Source organism: Ursus americanus, chromosome 5 (genome assembly GCF_024610735.1).
Source record: "Ursus americanus isolate L20-20 chromosome 5, mUrsAme1.1.p, whole genome shotgun sequence".
Classification (NCBI taxonomy): domain Eukaryota; kingdom Metazoa; phylum Chordata; class Mammalia; order Carnivora; family Ursidae; genus Ursus; species Ursus americanus.
The window spans coordinates 77,532,268-77,552,931 of NC_142131.1; the positions used below are offsets into that span (position 1 = coordinate 77,532,268).

Here is a 20,664-nt window from a genome sequence, read left to right on the forward strand (position 1 = left end):
TAGGGCCCGCAGCCCCCTCTATGGGCACCGACAAGCTTGATTTGCCTCTCTAACCACTGGAGCCGCGACTGTGGGGGCTGTTCTGCTCTCTCCAATATGCTGTCTTCACGCTCCCTGCAGCTTGGGGGGAGGCTGCTGCCATCTCCGAGCGGGAGAGAGCAGGGACCGAGCTGGGCCTTGGCTATAGGGAGGCATGGCGGTGGGGAGGCATTTGCGGGCTTGCCTTTGGAGAAAGAGCTGGCACCCTGGGCCTGGGCGAGGGATTGTAGGAGGCCTGCTGCCCCCAGCCCCCCCCCCCCAGAGCATAGCACTCAGGGTGTCCTCACAGGTCCTGGGGTTCCTGTCCCAGGTTGCTCAGGAATTGGGAGATGGAGCCAGGTAAGTGGCGAAGGCTGGGCCCTTAGGGGTGAGTGGGAAGCCTGCTCCAGAGTGTTCTGTCTCCCTGGCGCTATGGTAGGAGACAACACCGTCTGGTGGGAACTGGACTCTGAGCAGGCCTCCCTGAGCTCCATCAGCACCGGCCCCGGGCCGGCCATCATGTGTCTCCTTCTGTGATGCCCTCTGACGGGCAGTACTCAGTGTGACCAGGAGGTGGGGACAGTGCCTGCTGCTGTCTGCAGAAGGTCCTGTCTAATGTTGCCCAAGGGATGGCAAGGAGGGAGGGGTGAGAGGAGGAGGGGCTTCTAGCCAGCTTGGTGTAAGGCAGGGCGGGAGCCTGAGTCTGGCTGGAGCCCAGGCTGGGGTCTCAGATGAAAAGGGGGTGGGCTGGTCTGGGCGGAGAACATTCTCATGCCTTCTGGGGCCTTGCTGAGGTCCTGGGATCACTGGGCACAATCCCCCGAGTCAGAGGAGGCACGTGGAAGTGTTGGCTGCTCTGTCTTTGCCTGTCGCTCGGACGGGGCCAAGTCCATGCCACCCGGACAGCCACGTCTGGCACCGAGTGTACCCCACTGGGTCAGTATACCCCAACACACGCAGTGCCCTCTGCCCAGCAGGCCCTGGCCAGGAGAGGGGGTGCACATCATACTTCCTGCCTTCCCAGCTGGGTGACCTGGTCACGTGCTGGATGGGGGCTCAGCAGCTCCAAGGCCCATCTTCTTCCCAGCACAGAAACTTGACTCGGTGTGTGAGGGTCCAGGGGCGGGGGGAGCCCAATGGGAGGAGCTCCCTGGAGGGCTCCTCAGCTCCACCCCACCCCACCCCAATAAGAGTGGTGTCTGGCCACATGCAGGGCTGTGGGTGTCCATTCGCCAGGCCCTGGTAGCCCAACATGGGGTCTAGGGAGTGGGAGGGGCCACCACGTCCCCCTCCTGACCCGAGGCCACAGCATCCCCAGGCCTGGGCTGGGAGACTGTCCTGGATCCTAACAGAAGCTTCTCCCAGGCCCACGAGTGAGAAGCAGTGTGGACGTGGGTATGCAGGGTGTATGCACGTGTTTATACCAACTCTAATGTTTACAATGTACTGTACATGTTGTCATTTTTGTGACTCAAATTTGTCCTGTGACCTGTGTCACAGCTGTCACCAGAAAGCTATCCCCTGATACCAGCGGGATCCGGAAAGGGGCGTGAACTGGGCTGCAGAAACCAGCCCATCTCGGGGGGCGGGGGCAGGGTAGGATCCATCAGCAGAGCGACAGGGGCCACTGGCGCGGTGCCTGCTGGAGATGTGGAGGCTCGCAGGCCACCTGGGGACAGACGGGGCGTCAGCCTCTGCGGCACTCATCACCCAGGGAGAGTGACACCGCAGTCACCCAATGCTCTGGGGCAGTGCCATGTCCTTGCCGAGGATGGACAGACTGGCCAGCGATGTGACCCCCCCCCCCAACGTCCTGAAGGCAGAGCCCCCGAGGCACGTGCTACCCGCAGGTCAGGAGGCCCTGGGCCCTGCCGGGGCTGAAGTTCCACAAAAGGTGGAGAAAGGTCTCCCGTGCTGTGTGGTCGCTGGAACGGGTGCCAGGCCATGGGGTCACGGTTTGCAAAGCAGTGAGGTGCCAACACCTCTGTCTCCTGCTGGGCCAGCTGAGGCAGGGCTGTGGAAGGCTTCTGCTGACTTCCTCCCCTCTTCCTCCTCCTCCTCCAGTTCAGTGCTTCTCACGTCTTCCCCAAAATAGAAGATCTGCAGATTTAAACATGCCCAGGCTGGTGATTATACTTCCCTCTGCGTGTCACCTGCTAGGCAGGCGACTCCCGCCCCAGAGCCTGCTGCCGCGGGGCCACGCCAGACTCCACTCGGCTGCATTTGCGGGCTGAACAAGCAGGAGGGGCTGCCTCACTTGCTGGCATAAGACTATGGACTGGGGGTTCCTGGAGCTGGACACACATCTTGATGGCCCACGGGGGCAGCCTCCAGCCACGGGCGTTGGGGGGCGGTTGCAATCCCAGCCTCCCTCCCACCCCTGCACTTGAGTTCTGTCCCCACCCCTAAGAGCCTGGCCTGACCTGCTGCTCCCCATGGACCTGGGTATCCACAAAGCCCCTGGGCCCTGGCCTGGCCCCAAGCATCCACCCGTCTCCCCCCAGCCCGTCCCCACCCCTGTCTTGGCTCACAGACTCACCTTAGAGATTTCCACCTCTCTTTTTCTGTTTGGTTCTCTGGGCTCTCACTTTCATAAGAAGCCAAATAAAGACCTAGTCAGGAAGCGAGGTGAAATTACACAGTTACAGCCGGTGTTATAACCTGCTCTACACCCGGAGTCTGACCTGCTTTTGGTTCCTAAATTAAACTAGCTGTGAGGGAATTCGTAGACTCCTGTGCAGTCGTACGAACCGATGAATACAGAGAGGTCAGTGCACCCTTTCCCTAGTTTCCCCCCATGGGAACCACTTGCAAAACTACAGCACGGGACCACCAGCGGGATGATGACATCAACACTGTCGGGACACAGAATGTCCTCATCACCACCAGGATCCCTTGCGCTGCCCTCGTAAGGCCCACCCGCTTCCCTCCATCCCAGCCCTGTCTTAGCCCCTGGCCACCACTAATTGGCTCTCCATGTCCAGATGCTGTCATTCTGAGGATGTGATATAAACGGGCTCAGTCCGTAACACTTGGGATGGGCTCTTTCCACCGGGAGAGTCTCCGGTGTTCATCGAAGCTGTAGTTACTGTGTATCCACTTCGTTTCTTTTCCTTGCTGTAGAGTATTCCATGGCATGGACATACCACAGTGTCTCTAGCCACTCACCCACTGAAGGACACCTGCCTTGCTCCCAGGGTCCAGCTAGAACAAAGTAAGCTGCTATGAACACTGGAGTGCGGGTTCTCGTGCAAACACGAGGATTCGTTTTCCTGGGACGAGTAAATGCCCGAGTCAGACAGTAGTTGCATATTTCGTTTTATGAGAAACTCTAACTAGTCCTACATCCTGAAGATGTGCTGTTGCTTTTCTTCTTCCTGAAAGTTGTATAGTTTTACATTTTACATTTGGGTCTGAGATTCACTTGGAGTTAATTTTTTTGAAGAAGGTGTAAGGTTGAGGTCGAGGCTCGCTTTTTGGCTTATGGATGTTCAAATGCACCAGCACCGTTTTTGGCAAGTTCTGTCTTTCCTCTGCTGAATTGCTTTTGCTCCGTCGTCAATCATTGGGCATATCTGCGTGGGTCTATTCTTGGGTTCTCTCTTCTGTCCCGTTGATCCCTGTACCTGTCTGACCAACACCACATGGCCTTGAAGACCATATATCAGCTTCACTAGTGGGGAGAGTGATCCCTTCCATTTTATTCTTCCTTTTCAAAATTGTTTCAGCTCTTCTAGTTCCTTAGTCTTTCCATATACATTTTAGATCAATCGTGCCTTTATCAGCAAAAAAGTCCTGTTGGGATTTTGATAGGAGTTGCGTTAAATCCGTACTGAAATTTGGGGAGGAGAATATCTCTGCTATGTGAGCCTTCCAATTCATGAACATCCTGTCTCTCCATTTACTTAGATCTTCTTTATTTTTATTTTTAAAATTATTTTTATTTAAAAAAATTTTTTAAAGATTTTATTTATTTGACAGAGAGAGATACAGCGAGAGAGGGAACACAAGCAGGCAGAGTGGGAGAGGGAGAAGCAAGCTTCCTGCTAAGCACCGAGCCCAATGTGGGGCTCGATCCCAGGACCCTGGGATCATGAGCTGAGCTGAAGGCAGACGCTTAACGATGGAGCCACCCAGGTGCTCCATACTTAGATCTTCTTTGATTTCTGTCATCAACATGGTGCAGTTTTTGGCATACAAACCTTGAACATATATTTTATTAGATTTACACCTAAGTATTTGATGATTTGAGTGATTATATTGAGTGATGGGATTGTATTTTTAATTTCGGTGTCCCCATATTCATTCTTAGCACATAGAAATACAATAGGTTTTTGCATCTTTATCTTGTATTCTTCAACTTGTGCTGAACCCATTTAATTCTAGGAGTTTTGCAGATTCTTTGGGACTTTTTACACTTTCTGCAAATAGGGACAATGTTAATTCTTCCTTTCTGATTTGTATTTTCTTTCCTTGCCTTATTGCATGGACTAGACCTCCATTACTATCTTGAATAAAAACGGTGAGAGGAGATATTCTTGTCTTGTTACTGATCTTAGTGAGAAAGCATTCAGTCTTTTCACCATTAAACATATTAGTGGAAAATTTTTCCAGATGCAATTTATCAAATGGATAAATTCCCCTCTATTCTTATTTTTCTGAAAGTTTTTCCCACGCGTGGGTGTTGACATTTGTCAAATGCTTTTCCTGTATCAATTGATATAATCAAGTGATTTTTCTCCTTTAGCCTGTTAATATGGTAGATCACACTGATTGATTTTCAAGTATTGAACAGCCTTGTATCTCTGGAATAAACTCCCTCAGTAATGGTATATAATTATTTTTTTGGTATTGCCAAATTCTATTTGCTAAATTTGGTTAAGAAATTTTTGCGTCTATATTCACAAGGGATCTTGGTCTTTACTTACTTTCTTTTCTTTTCTTTCTCTCTTTGTCTGGTTTTGGTATCCAGGTAATACTGGCTTCATAAAAGGAGTTGAGAAGTCCCTTCCTCTTCTATTTTTTTGAAAAACATTGTGCAGAATCAGTACTCAGTCTTCCTTAAAGGTTTAACAGAATTCTCTAGTGTAACCATCCGAAGTCAGAGATTTCATTTTTGGGGTGTTTTAGAATTACAAATGCGATTTCCTTAATGGCCATAGGGCTATTCAAATGACCTACTTTGCGTTGAGTTTGTGGTAGTTTGTGTTTTTAAGGAATTGACCCGTCTCATCCAATGTGTCAAATTAATAAGTATAGAGCTGTTCATAGTATTTCTTTATTATCTTTTCAATGTTGGCAGAGTCTATAGTGATATTCTCCATTTCAGTCTTGATCGTAGCAATTTCTCTTCTATTTTTAATTTGTCAAGAGGTTCTTTGCTGGAGGATGGCAATGTTACAGTTCTTTTCAAAGAACCAGCTTCCTGTGGGCTACCGGAACAGTTTTTAGAATTCCATTTTGATTTATCTGTAGTAAATTCCTGAAGAATATTTTCACTGGATATGGAGTCCTGGGTTGGCAGTTATTTTCTTGCATCACTTGAAAACTATGCCACTGCCTCTGGCCATCGTAGTTTCTGATGAGAAATCTAATGTCATCCAAATCGTTTTGCACCTATAGGTAAAGTGTCGTTTCTCAGTGTTTTCAAAATTTGTTTCTTTTTCTTTGGTTTTCAGAAACTTGACTCTGATGTATCTTGGTGTGGGTTTCTTTGGATTTATTCTCTTTGGAATTCACTCAGCTTCTTGCGTCTGTAGGTTTATACCTTTTCCAAATCTGGGGACTTTCCAGCCATTACTTCTTGGGTGATTTTTTTCAACCTTGCCTGTTTTGTCCCCTTCCTTCCCAGACTCTGATGACAAGACTGTTAGATGTTTTGTTGTAGTCCCACAGGTCCCTGAGGCTCTGTTGTTCAGATCGTATAATTTCTATTGTTCTGTTTTCAAGCTTGATTTCAGCCCAGTGGAACTGATTTTGGACTATAACTTCCATAAGTGTAAGAGGGTAAATAGTGTTGTTTTGAGTCACCATGTTTGTGGTGATTTGTTACAGGCCCAATAGGAAACTAACACAACTAGTATCGATTGAGTGTTGTCCTGTGGGCTTTGCCTGTGCCAACTCAAGTAATTCTCATGGTGGCCTAGGAAGTAGGTTCTCTCATTACACCACTTTATAGATGCAGCAGGTGAGGCTTAGAGAGGGTGAGGCACCTGCCCAGGGTCACACAGCTTGCTGGGGTGGGAGCAGCTCAGGCTGGTTTATCCATCAGGCTGCTGAGCTTCCAGTTACAGGTAGGACCCCTCCAAAAGGTTACTGGCTCCAAAACATAAAAAATAAAATGGCAAACTTGAAAGTATTAACAATTACAAGCAAAACCATTAAAATAATCCTTCCCCTAAGTTTTTGTTTTTGGCAGAAAATGTTCTCCTGAGCATGACTGGGGAAACCCTTCATAAAATGTTTGCTGTGATGAGGAGCCAGGCCTCCTTTGTGCTGAGCAGGGACTTCCCAGGGTGGGTTGAGGGTCTTGGATACAGAAAGCAGCTAACCATGGGGCCACACTGCCTCCACTGGGATGATCAACAAGCCCAGATGACCGGGGGCTCCTGGAGTATGCTTGCTTAGCAAATTCACAAGCAAATTTGTCATATTTGATCAATGATCAGATGGGAATGCTGATTTACTGGAGGGGACAGACATGAATGGCACTCTGGAGAAAAGATGCCTCATATCATTATACGTGTGCACACACACATGCATGCACACACACACCCAGCTGTGGAAAGACCCACAGTGAGCCCAGGGCTCCACCTTCCTCACATGAGCACTGGGAGGGGAGTTCTTATCATCATGCCAACTTTACCAAGAAGAAAGTTGGTCAGACAGATGGTTTAGATTTATGATGTCCAACAACATCCACTCCGTGTCCAAAGGGAAACCTGGCCCTGGGGACCCTTGAGGTCCTAACCTGCAGCAACTTGGGCCCTGTCTTGTGCTCTGGGGGTGACAACCATCCAGCTGGGGGATGCAGCCTTCTCTGCTACCTCTCAGATCCAGTAAACATGGGCTTAGAGCAGGGGCCCCAAATGGAGACGTGACTAAGAGCCACCCAAGAGTCCCAGAGCTGGGGGTGATAGAGGCCATGGGACCACCTTACCATCCTCGCTGAAGATGGGAGCGGTGTGCAGGTAGTGGGTGATGCTGGGATCTTGCTCAAAGGGACACTCCACTTGTTTCCATGTGATGAACTCTCCAACCTGCTTGGACAGCTCCAGAAATTTCTGCCAGGGTCATACAAACACAAAATGGGAGCCCCCACTCATCTCTCCTAGGGAGGCCCACCTCCGGGGAGGGGAGGGCGAAGCACTAGGCAGTAAATGACAGAATCCCCCCTCCCCCGCCCCCATCAGGAATGCTGGGTGTTGGCTATATCTCTTCATTCCCTCTGAGGAATCTGGGGAGAGAGCAGCTAGGACTAGGTCATCAGCACACAGTGCACCCAGCTAGATGTGATTATTACTCCACTTTCCTTCTATTTATTTTTGTGATTATCCCTCTAAGTTTGTTTATTTAGAGAATGATGCAAATAAATTTACATAAACGTATTTAAGGAAGATTTAAGTAAATCTAAGTAGAATTTTATTTAAGTAGAATTTAAGTAAATTTATTTAAATTAAAAAGAACTGTGCAAACTTAAAGAAGCATTTCAAATGAATAGCAGCACCAAGTCATGACTGGGTGGGACCTACCCTCTGTGGCAGCCTTTGATCAGTCCTGGCGGCCGGCTCCAGCCCCCACTGCCCGTGCCCCCCATCTGGGGCCACAGGAGCACCTTGTAGTCTTGCCTTTCATCCCTTGGTCCTTCGGCCTCGGTTCTGAGGACCAGTTCAAGAAGGGCCCGATCCAGGGCTTCCCACCCCTGGGATGTGTAGGCTCTCCTGGAGAGTGCAGTCCCTGGCCCCCGGGGCCCCTGCAGGCTCACCCAAGCCCAGTCTTCTCCATATCACCTCCAGCCCGGAACTTGCCCTGCTCTGCAGGCCCTCAGAGGCAACCAGGGCTGCACGCAGCACATGAAGGTCTGCCGGCGGCGGGGGATGGGGGATGCGTCTGTGTGAGACCCCACAGCACACGCAGCTCCAGGCCTAAGGGCCCAGGCATGGGGTGGGGGCCCCACCAGCAGGGGACACCTGCAGGGCAGCTGTGGTTAAAGCCCCGCTTTACAGAGGGAGAGACTGAGGCCCAGAGCAAGCTGGGGGGGGGGCGGGGCAGCCCAGAACTGACTGCCCCCTGGTGTTAGAGGCTGGATGCATGAGCCCACCCGCAGAAGAAGAGCCTCGTGCTTCCTGCAGATTGGGGGGGTGCCCCTGCTGCATGGCATGCTTTGTCTGTCTGACTCAGTGACTGCTTGCTATCACTGCCTGGTGCTTTCAGGGCTCCTGAGCCTTGGCCCCACCATGCCGAGCCCACCAGCCACTCTAAGACATGTGTACTGGGTGGTCCCGTGTGGGAGGTCAGCCTGACTTTGCTTCTAAGGAGCCTGGAGACTGGAGTGCTGTGACTGAGGAATGCCCAGCCCACTGGCACAGGCCTCCTTCTGCCTAGGAGGTCAAGGGGGGCTTCCTAGAGGAGGGGACTTCAGAGGGAGCAGAAGTCTTTCTTTCCTTCTGTTCACTCTGCCTGACCACCTCCTTCTGTGCTCAGGAACCCTCCTTTGGGAGGCCTCCCCTGACCCATGCCCCGTGCCCCATCCTAGCACCTTGCCCATTGTCACCGTGGGTCCATGGGGCTTTCTCCTAGCCTGGTGCTCTTCAAGGGCTGAAAATGAGTCTGTCTCACCTGTGGGTGGGGAGTGGGGCATCAATGAGCCTCAGTCTCCTCCTGTAGAAAGGGTGTGGGGGGGGGACCCTGGTAATTCCGCCCTGGTGTCTTGTAAACTGCGGCACTCTGCCTCGAGTCCCCATTCGTCCAGTGCCCCTGTCCAGCGGGGGCTTCGACCATCCGAGCCCCTGGACCCTACCTCAAAGTTGACGTGTCCGTTGGGGAGACGGTTGGCGCAGCCCTCGTTCAGGAAGTAGATGTCTTTGATGAGCAGGCTGAAGAAGGGAATGACGATCTGGAGGGGAAAGTGCGTGGGTCAGCCCTCAGTCAGCAGGGGCTAGACTGTTTCCTCTTAGGCCCCATCAGACTCCAGCACTGATTGAGCACCTACTGTATATGGTGCTGTTGCCCTTGTGTTGGGGCTGGATGAAAGACGCACGGTCCCAGTGCCCCTTAACCTCTTCTCCCACTGACTGCTGGGAGAGGCTGTGGCAGTTTGTCCCCACAATCCAGGGATCCACAGACCTAGGCTTCCTGGTTCAAGGGCTCTGGGAGGAACACAGCTGCGTGCTGAGCCCGCCATGAAGTACATATGAATGTGAATCATCTGTTGCACAATTCTGGGACCAGAGCCAGAATTTTTAAAAATATATATTTAATGATTTGTCATTTTCTGCCCCATGCTGAATCCCTGCTCCAGTGCCTGAGGGCACCGACTTCCGAGCTCAGCGCGAGAAGGGGGGCGTCTGTGGGTCACTGTTGCATGCCTTGCTTCTCCCTCCCTGCTCCGCACAAGCCAACTGCCGACCCCCAGAGAAGGGACCCTGACCACTGACAGCGCAGACGACCCTCGGGGAGCTGGCTGGGTGAATGCTGCTGTTGCTGCGGGTTGAACAGTGTCCCCCAAAAAGACATATTTGAATCCTGACCCTGGTCCCTGTGAACGGGAGTTTATTTGGAGATAGTCTTGGCAGATGGCATTGAGTTGAGATGAAGTCACGCTGGGCATGAGGAGCTCTACTCTAGTGACCAAGGACCTTGAGAAAAGAGTGCAATTTGGGCGCACGCAGCAGAGAGAGCCATGCAAAGATGGGGGCAGAGGTGGGAGTGACTGGCCACTGGCCAAGGAATGCCTGGGGCCATCGGAAGCTGGAAGAGCCAAGGAAGGAGCCACACTTTGGAGGGAGCGTGGACCTGACACCTTTGATTTTGGCATCTGGCCTCCAGCCCATCAGCCTTGGGACTGGCTCCAGGCCCTGACATTTCTGGCTCTCTCTCCCCACCACCGTCCAAGTTGACAAGAGCGTTGACGTGAGGACCTGGGCATGACCACACTGCACAGTACAGAAGCATGAATGGCTCAGCGGGGCAGAGAAGATGGGACCCTGAGGCCCACAGGGTGGCAGGGCCTGGCCCAAGGGCACCCGCGACCGAACACTGGGGCCGGGACCAGAGCCAGATTTAGCGAGGAGACCAGCTGCTTGGTTCATCCAGGACTGAGGAGGGCCCTGGGAGGCAGTTTCGGTGCTCAAACTGGAGCAGTCCCAGGGAAACTGGGACAAACTGGTCACCTTAGATGTATGTCAACAATGTATGCTCAGACATTGGCTCAGTTCTTCACCGCGCCAGGTGCCGGGGCTTGGGAGAGTGAGGGGTGTCGGATTCAGCCAGTGTAGCAGGAGACAGTCACAGGAAAAGCTGCACAATGAGCCTTGCCCGCGAAGTCTTTGCTGGGTTTAGTCCCCCTCTGTGCTGCTCAAGAGTCCTCCCTCACGCCCTTGTCACAGGCACTGGTGTTGGGCCTGAGGGCTTCACTGTGCCAAATATTCCATGGACGGGGATCAGAGTTTCATTCCCAGCAAGTTCTGTGAAGCAGGGCTCTATTACCCCACCTTACGGTCAAGAAGCCGAGACCCAGAAAGGTGAAGCAACTCACTCAGACTCACACAGCAGTAAGTAGCAGAGGCAGGACTAGGACCCAGGAGGCTTGGGTCCAGAGCCCCTGTCCTGTCGGCTTCCTCACTGTGCCAGGAGGGCAGGTGGTCACTGCGCCTCTCCCCCACCCCCACCACTGGTGCTGAGCCCCAGGCCCAGGGTTGGTGCATGATGGTGGCATGGGGTTGGAATGGAGAGATCGGCCAGGACAGGGAGGGGATTAAGGGCAGTGGGACTCTGGGACAGAGAGAGCTCCTCGGGGGCCCAGGGCAGGCTTCCCAAAGGCTGGGTACTGGGGCTGGTCCATGTCTGAGAACTTCTCACCATTTCTGCCTGTCCACATGGGTCCAGGCTATCATTCTATCTGGATTTAGCATCCTAGCTGGCAGGACTGTGACCCACTGCCCTTGCTTTCTGGAGCTGAGCAGTTCCTTCTAGGGGTCATCCAAAGAAGCCTGTGTGGAGTGGGCCCCATCGCAGAGATGGCGGGGAGAGGGAGGGGCAGACAGGAACCAACACAGGCAGGAAAAAAGCATAGAATGCCATGACCACTGAAGCCTCCTGGCCTCAAAATTTCAGCTGGGGGCAGCCAGGAGCCGGGAGAGCTTCTGTAAGCATCCTTCTTTTTCTTCTATCCTTCCTTCCTCCCTTCCTCCCTCCCTTCCTTTATTCTTTCCTTCCATCTTTCTATCCTTCTATCCACCCATCCATTCATCCTCCAGTCTCCCATCCATTGATGAAACACCTTCTGTGGGCCCAGCCGATGGTCCATATCTCTTTGGAAGTTAGAAGAGAATGCGGTGAAATGAAATAAACACACAGCTCCATGAATCACCCACCTCTAGCCCCAGACCTAAACCATGGCATCCCCGCACCCCCGAGCTGGGAGGGGGCTCAGTGTGCAGGAACAGGACGTCCCAGTCTGCCCCACGGCCACCTGGCCAGCACGGATGCAAGAAAAGCCATTGCCACAGTGGACATCTCAGACCAAAGGCTGCAGCTGGCTCTGCACACCCCCACCCTGCAGGCCAGCTCCTGGGCCACAGCCTGGTAGCTCTGTGATTGCCACACGGCATCCGTGCTCCGGGAGTGGGAGGCAGCCCATGGTGTGCCGGAGAGTCTAAGTCTGATTCCTGGCTCTGCTGTCTACTTGCTGTGTGACTGGACAAGGGAGAGCTCCTCTCTGAGACTCAGTCTTCCAATCTGGGAAATGGCACTGCTAGACTCCATCCCATCAGCCGTCATCAGAATTAAACGGGGGCGAGGACAGAGTCAAGTGGCCCTCGGGTGGTAGGTGCTCAATAAGGTAAGGTCGCTGTCCCTGCCGCGCTGGCTTTCCAGCTTCCTGGCTCCTGGGGGGACGGGTTTGCCTGCCCTGGATTTTGAAGTATTGCCTCACTGAATGCTGCTTTCCGGCATTGGCCCTTCTCAGACCCAGAGTTGCCGAAGGGCTCACAACCTGACCAGGAAAGGTCAGCTGCATAGGACATGGCCACCAGTGTGGCCTGGGTCCCTGTGCAGCCCCTGTGCTGGGTGGGGGTGCAGGGCTGGAAGGCCTCCCAGAGGGCACAAGTGTGCACATCTCGGCCTGCTCCCCAGGCCTTACTAGCCACTCATGCCCACAGTGAGCCTCAGGGTCTCCTCTCCATGGAGATGACATCCCTAATCATCAGGCTGGTAACAGGTCTTAAGTCAGAGGCTCACTGTGGTCCCACGGCATGGTTTCTTATGTGGGGGGCCAGCAGGACAATTGGGGAGACCAATAAAATTTATCAGGGTCAGCGAAGTCACCCCCCCCAAAAGCAAATGTAGAAGAACAGAGCCTGGGAAAAGGCAGTCTCAGTGAGCGAGAAGCTTGGTTCACTCAGTGCCAAAAACGTGCCTGGGATCGGAGGCTACGGCAGGGAAGGTCTTGCATGTAGAGTAAGGAGGTGGAAGACCCTATGTGCTTGGAGACGATTTGATCTGAAACAGAAGGGACTCTGACAAATGCAACTGGTCAGGGACCAAAGAGATCCAGGTGAGGAGGGGACTGGAGACTCGAGTATGGCGGAGGGTGGGGGGCAGGCGTGGGCTGCAGACTTTGGAGGGAGGAGAGGGCCTGGGGGCACTGAAGGGCTGGTGGGCAGAAGAGGGAACAGCTGGGGTGCGGGCGCCTGGGTGGCTCAGTTGGTTGAGCTTCCAACTTGATTTTGGCTCAGGTCACAGTCTCAAGGTTGTGAGATCGGGCCCTGCATCGGGCTCCGTGCTCAGCGAGGAGTCTGCTTGAGAATCTCTCTCCCTCTGCCCCTCCCCCTGCTCGTGCATTCTTTCTCTCTCTCTCAGTAAATAAATAAATAAACAAATAAAATCTTTAAAAAAAAAAAAAAAAGGAAGAGGGAACAGCCCCAGCCCGATAAGGAAGCACTTCCTACCAGTGAGAGCTGCGTGGGCACGGGCTGATCTGGTAGGTGGGGAGTTCCCCATTTTGGAGGCATGCAAGGAGCATGGCTGTCTATACAGATGCTGCAGAAGGGCAGGGGGTTCGACCAGGTGACCTTGGAGTCCGCATCCAGGCTCTCTGATACAGCCCACCCGGGGCCAAGGTAGGGGGCAGGGAGGAACTCTGAAGGCCAGGCAAGCCTCTGACCTACCTTCTCCCGGCTGCTGTGGGCGGTCAGGGAGCGATGGGCTGCCCCTCGCAGGGCTGTCCTGTAGTTGCAAAAATTCCCTGTTGGGTCCATCTGGTGCTAGAAGGAGACACGGAGGCATTTGGGGAGCTGCGTCCCAGGGTCGGCCAGGGCCAGCCAGCAGCCCAGCAGTCTAGCTCACCTCCAGGATGAAAAACTTGGCGGTCTTCACTTTGGCCCAGGTCTTCTTCAGCCTGGAGACGGGGCTCATGTTCATGCCAGCTGCAAGAGGGAGGGTCGAGCTGGGGGGGCATCTCTGGGCCGCACAGTCTGCTTACTCCCTCGGGCAGGAGGCCTGGGGGTGGCCCCAGTAGGCCAGCCCCGCTGGCTACACCTGACCAAGGCTGAATGTGCTGCAGATGGCCGGATGGTGGGTGGGTGGGTGCTGGTGGGCACTGTGTCCGGCCGGGCCCGGCCGCTATGTGTGCAGCCCCTGCCCCACTCCCCACCACACTGGCCGCGCACTGTGACCAGGGTCTGCTTTGGATCACCGCTCTCCCTGGATCTGGGGACACACGACCAAGTCCTCACGAAGCACCCCGAGGGGCTAATCTCTCCTCAAAGGGGGCACCTCTCCAGGACCTCCGGGCCCAGCAGCACCCATCCTGCTCCGAGGAGCGCCCTGGTTTGCACCCCGCCTGCCCATGTGGGCCTGCTCCAGCCTCTCTCGGGGCTCTCTCAGCAGGGCCCAGGGCTCGCTGGCCTACTCACAGATGATGGCCATCAGAGAGTTGAAGTTGCCGATGTTGAAGCACTCACGGGCCACGTCGATGAAGAACTCCACCACCTGGGCCCTCTGCTTCTTCTTGGCCGGCTGGGGATAGGGCACCTGAGTCTCAGTGGTGACACGTCCCCACCCCGTCATGGGGCCAGTCCCTCATCAACATTCTCCCAGCCCAGTTCATGGCTGAGACGCCTGATGCTGGGGCGGCGTGCAGCCCGGCTCCGCACGTCCTGGGCAGGGCCAGCAGAGTGCACTGCCCTGGGGGGCTCAGGGGGGGCCTGGCAGGACTCCATGGGGGGTGGGAGCCTCCTGCAGTGCTCAAGACACCAATCTGCCCTCCAGGCCAGGCTCCAGCACCCCCCATGCATGGCTCCCTCGCCGGTCCCCACTGCACCACGCTCGCTCTCCCCACACTCGGGGCCACACTCGGACCCAGGCCCTGTCCCTGGAGCAGCCCCTGCACTGCTTTCTGCTGAATGACTGCATGATCTTAGCTCCAGCTTATGGCCACCTGCTTGGGACTGTGACTTCTCCTATGGCCCCAAACAAACTCTGTCCATCCCCTGGGCCGTCCTGGACGGAGGCACTGCCCAGCTCCCAGGAGGGTTCAATCCAGCTTTGCCCATGTGAGCTGCCAGGCCAGAGAGGGAAATGCAGGAAGCAGGGGGGCCTCTGGAACCCTTGCGTTCTTCCCGTTTGGATTTTGCGTGCTTACTTCGCAGCGGTGGTCTTTACCAAGACATGTGAGACATGCTGCCCAAACCCCCTTCGGAAAACCTCCTGCCTGCGCTCCTTCCTGCCCTTCCTGGGCAGCCTGCACAGTGACAGCAATGGCCGGACAAGGAGGGGGCCAGAGGTCGAGCACTGCACCCTGCTGTGGACCTTCAGCAGGAAGTGCTCCTGAGACTGAGGCATCGCAGACCAGCTTCTCCTTCTGAGCGGCCTTGCCTCTGCCCTTTCTTTGGTATTCCAATTTCTATCTCAGCGTTTACTCCCGGACAGCCCCACCCGCTACCTATGTGGCCTCTGATGTTTCCCTGGCACAAATGGCCCCAGGGCTTCACCCGATGGCGAGAGGGGGCTTGGAGGAGGTTCCCTCTACTCCAAGGAAAAGAAGAGGGTAGACAAGGTCTGGCCCCAAGGGACCATGCCTTGGGGACACGGGCCTCTGGCTCAGGGCTCACAAGTCTTCCTGCTTTCCAGGAGAAGCCGGAGACCTGGGCTTTGCATGTGCAATCTCTCAGTTCTTAAAGGTTGGGTCACTTCTACTCTAAATGCTGAGAGAGCCAAGCACAGTGTGGCTGCAGGCCAGGCCCAGGCCACCCAGGGCAGACGGGCACAGATGGAGGGAGCAGAGCCACGCAGCAGAGCAGTAAACTGCCTCCCACACCTTTGGCAAGCAGTCTCCGATGCCCCATGTTGGAGTCCAGTGGATCCGTGCTAGGCTCTACCCAGGGGGAAATGTCACTGCCGGCAAGCTGGGTGACACCTGCTATTCCAGAGAGGTGCCCAGCTTGATCCTGGGCTTGGACACCGACAGGCTCAAGATACCCTTCTGGTTCCCTTCCAGGTGGTCTCCCCCTGACCCCTGCAAACTTTGGCTATGCTGGGTCATGTCCCCCAGCTTTCTACGCACCATGCAGATCTCAGTTGCCACGAGGTAGCACAGTCTGTTGAACCATTTCACGTAAGCCTCCAGATTGTTAGTCTTGTCACTGAAACAAGGCTAGGAAAGACACAAGGACCACACTCAGTCTTTCTGTCAATAACTTTTGGACACGAAGTCAGTTCATCGTTCATTCTTATAGATAATCTGGAAAATGCTGAAACCTCAAAACCATCCACAAATACCAATGATTTGATGTGTATCCTTCCAGTCTTTTTCCTATACATGCAAAGATGTAATTCAATATGATGTTGATATGTAAGTACATATGTATAGACACACCCCCACACGCAGTTGGTTGTCACTATTCATGGATTCTGTATTTGTGAATCTGCCTGCTTCCTAAAAATTCATTTGTAACTCCAAATCACTACTTAGGTCTCTTTCACTGTCACTCATGGATATGTGCAGGGTGGCAAAAAATATGAGTCATGCAAAGCGCCTGTGTATTCCCAGCTAAGGATGAGCTAAGTGACGACGTGCCTTCTCGTTTCAGCTCCCATACTGTGAACAACTGTCTTTTTTTGTGGTCTATTCAGTGTGATGGTGAGTCCCCTGCTTAAAGCGGCTCCAAGCACAGCTCTGCAGTTCCTAAGCACACGAGGGCTGTGATATGCCCTACGGAGAAAATATGTGTTAGATAAGCTTCACTCAGACATGAGTCATGGTGCTGCTGGCTATGAGTTCAATGTCATTGGAAGAACAAGATATATTAAATAAGGTGTCTTTGAGCCAAAACACACACAATGCAAGGCTATATATGGACTGGTTGATGCAAATGTTGTGGGAGGCTTGCAAGGAACCTAACTCTGTATTTCCCTTGGGAGCAGTGGTATTTGCTAATTCCATGTCAATATAATGGGATATAATCATGTTAAATAATGAGAGTCAACTGTATGTGTGTACCTTTCTATCTATATATAACTATATATATTTCCATATTTTCCACATGAACCTTTTCACATGCCATAAAATATCCTTTGGAAATACAAATTTTCAATTGTTGTAGAATATTCAACTGCATAAATGCATGAGAGTTTAAAGGATTAAACTTAAGTTAACTTAAATATCCATGTTGAGATCGCCAGTGTGACCTTCAGTAAGTAGAGGGGAAGATGGACAGAGGGATCTATTAATCCAAAAGAAGTAAAGTAGGGAGGAGAAAAGACAGGGAAGGGGTGGGAAGACAAGTGAAGGCAGTAAAACCTAATCCATATAAGTCGGTAATTACAATTGCTTCAATTTTAAAACTCCAGCTACTTGCTATTTTCAAGTGGCACCCCACAAACCCAAAGACATATAAGTAAAAAAACGGAAAAATATATATGATGAATACCACATAGCTATACCAATATTAGACAAAATAGATTTTAAGGCAAAAAAAGAAAAAGACTCTAAAACAAAGAGCATCAGAGGAGATTCAAGGGTGACCACATAATGATAAAAGGTTTGATTAATCGAGAATACGTCACAAATCTAAACTTGCTTGTGCCTAACAACATCGGTTCAAAATATGGAGCTAATATAGTCAGAAAGGTAAACTCCTTTATAGGGAGAAATCAAATCTTACTGCCACAATGGAAGATTTTAACACAAAGGCAGCAATTCATAGATTATGGAGATTAAAAAAGCAGTATAAATATAAATTGAGCAACACGATTTACATAGTTGAATTAACGGACAAGTATAGAAGCCTGCCAGCACTCAATCATATGAGAATGGGTATTCTTTTCAAATAGTCAGAAATCTAAAAACACATTTTAAAATAATCTATGGGTCTAAGATGAAATAGTCACAGAAATTAAAATGACAATGCTGATAAACAAAATTTTGAGGGTGCAAATAAAAAATATATTTAGAAAGAAATGAATAGTCTTTCATACTTTTATTAGGATGGAAGAAAGGATAAAAATGGGCTGAATGTCCAACATAAAAAATTAGAAAAAGAATAATAATAACAAAAAAAGAATAACAAAAAAGAATCCAAAGAAAGCAGATGGAAGGAAATAATAAAGATTAGAGAAAAAATTGAAATACTAAAGAAAGACGCAACACAGAGAATCAACAAAGCCAGAAGCTCTTTATTTGAAAAGACGAATAAAATTGATGAACACTTAGCAAGATGAAGAAACAAAGAGAGAAGTAAATACAAAGAATATTGAGGTAAATATGAAGGTGAAAAATGGAAAGATAACTAGAGAGTATTGTGAATAACTTTGTGTCTATAAAGAAGGAAGACTGAGTCAAATTTCTGGAAAAATAGAAATTAAAAAGTAGAGTAAAGAAGAAATAGAAAGCCTAAATAGTCCTATAATTACTAAAACAAGGAAAATCTTGAATGGGTACATAAAAGTCTTCCCTAAAAGGAAAGACCAGGCTCAGATGGTTTCATTGGCAAATTCTAACAAATGGTCCCAGGAACAGGTAATTCAGTCTATCACACAGAACAGAGAACAGGGAGAGAGAAAACAAAGACAAGACAAAAACAGGGACAGAAAGGAAAATGAAAGGTCCATTGTATGATTATGGTTGCAGAAATCCTAAACAAAACAAGAGAAAACTGAGCCTGAGGATGTAGGAAAAAGATAAGGATCGCAACCCAGTTTCATTTATTCCAGGAATGCAAGGTTAGCTCAACACTGAAAAAGAAAAAATCGGCTAATACAATAGTTCCCCCTTATCCATGGTTTGCTGTCCGTGGTTTCAATTACCTGCCATCAACCATGGTCCAGAAGCAAGAAGATCAGTAGTAGTCTAACACTGCATCACAATGCTTATGTTATTCACCTCACTTCATCTCATCACGTAGGTGTCTTCTCATCTCACATCATCACAGGGAGAAGGGTGAATACAATGTCAAAAGATATTTTGAGAGAGGAGGCCACATATCCATAACTTTTATTAGAGTACGTTGTTACAATTGTTCTATTTGATTATGAGTTATTGTTGTTAATCTCTTACCGTGCCTGATTTATAAACTTTATCATAAGTATGTGTGTAAAGGAAAAAATGTAGTATATATAGGGTTCAGTACCATCCATGGATTCAGGCATCTTCTGGAGGTTTTGGAACATATACGCCATGGATAAGGAGGGGGACTACTGTATAAATAATCAGTTAACAGTTTAAAAGGGAAGAGAACATAAGGCCAATAGACCCAGAAAAAGTAGTCCATAAAATGCAACAACCACTCATGATAAGAACTCTCAGCAAAGTAGGACCAGGGACTTCTTTGAACTGATAACGAGCATCTAAAAAAAAAAAAATCTCATAGTAAACATCATACTCTATTGTGTCATGTTAAAAGCATTCTGTTTAAAATCAGGACAAAAGAAGGATGCCAGCTAGCAACACTTCTATTTAACATTTTGCCAGAGGTACTAGTTAGCACAAGAAGCAAGAAAATGAAATTCTAGGGGCGCCTGGGTGGCACAGCGGTTAAGCGTCTGCCTTTGGCTCAGGGCATGATCCCAGTGTTCTGGGATCGAGCCCCACATCAGGCTCCTCCGCTATGAGCCTGTTTCTTCCTCTCCCACTCCCCCTGCTTGTGTTCCCTCTCTCGCTGGCTGTCTCTATCTCTGTCGAATAAATAAATAAAATCTTAAAAAAAAAAGAAAAAGAAAAAGAAATTCTATCGGTCAGACCCAGTGGGGTTATTCTGCAATAACTAATAATCCCAACATTCAGAGATTTAAGAAACAGGACCCATCTGTCATTCATGTGCGTCTCATATCAGTGGAGGATTCTCTGTTTGACTACCCTAGAAATAAAAAGAATAAGGATTGGAAAGGAAGGAACAAAACTGTCATTATTGCCAGATGATGTAATTGTCTATGTAAAAAACAGCAAAGAACACAGAAAAACTGTTAGAATTAACAAGAATGTACAATATCGTCAGACATAAAGTTGATACATAAAAGTTAATGACATTCCTTAAACTACGTAAGCAGTTCAGAAATAAGTACAATAGAAGATGCCATAAATAATGCAAAAATATGCATACGGAACCCGGGGGGGGAATCTAACAATCTGTTTAATATTTTTATGGAGAAAGTTATAAAACATTAGAAAGGTATTATGGAGTAGATCTAAGTAAATGGCGGGACACACCATTTGTATGGGTCGGGGGACTTGGTATCATGAAGATGAAAATTCTTCCCAAATTGGTCCATATTTCATATATTCTTTTTTTTTTAAGATTTTATTTATTTATTTGACAGAGAGACAGCCAGCAAGAGAGGGAACACAAGCAGGGGGAGTGGGAGAGGAAGAAGCAGGCTCCCAGCAGAGGAGCCTGATGTGGGGCTCGATCCCAGGACTCTGGGATCACGCCCTGAGCCGAAGGCAGATGCTTAACGACTGAGCCACCCAGGTGCCCCATATTTCATATATTCTAACAAAAATCTTGGTAGGATTTTTCACAGAATTTGGCAAGGGATATAAAATTTTGAATAGAAAAACAGAGGGCCAAGAATGGCCAAACCACTCCTAAAGAAGAACCGGAGGGTTTGTTCCACCAGAAAGGGAGAAAAAGACACCAAGCATACAACCATAATAATGAAGACCACGTATGTTGATCCAGAGACAGAAAAATGGCCAGTGGACAGAACAGACACCCACACGTGTAGATCAGACTTGACATATGACAATGACAGAACTGTCAGGGCATATAGGCAGGCAAGACGATCCATAGATAATGGTGCAGGAAGACTTGCAATTTGTATGGAAAACCGTGAAATGGATCTCCACCTCAAGCCATAGCTGCAAAGTGAATTTCAAATCCAAGGCTTAAATGTGAAGGGCAACATAGTAAAACTTCTCGAAGAAACATC

At 50.4% G+C, this 20,664-nt stretch overlaps 1 protein-coding gene across 1 annotated transcript in view; it reads right to left on the reverse strand.

Moving 5' to 3' along the window:
• Positions 1–1,414: 1,414 nt before the first annotated feature.
• RASGEF1C (RasGEF domain family member 1C) overlaps positions 1,415–20,664 on the reverse strand; it is a 32,222-nt gene continuing 12,972 nt past the window's right edge. The window contains exons 6-13 of the mRNA XM_045795091.2: positions 15,803–15,892; positions 14,154–14,256; positions 13,585–13,664; positions 13,407–13,502; positions 9,038–9,133; positions 7,178–7,301; positions 2,558–2,630; positions 1,415–2,118 (exon numbers count right to left, since the gene is read on the reverse strand). Coding sequence (XP_045651047.2) covers positions 2,094–2,118; positions 2,558–2,630; positions 7,178–7,301; positions 9,038–9,133; positions 13,407–13,502; positions 13,585–13,664; positions 14,154–14,256; positions 15,803–15,892 — 687 coding nt within the window. The 3' untranslated portion in view covers positions 1,415–2,093. The remainder of the gene's footprint in view (positions 2,119–2,557; positions 2,631–7,177; positions 7,302–9,037; positions 9,134–13,406; positions 13,503–13,584; positions 13,665–14,153; positions 14,257–15,802; positions 15,893–20,664) is intronic.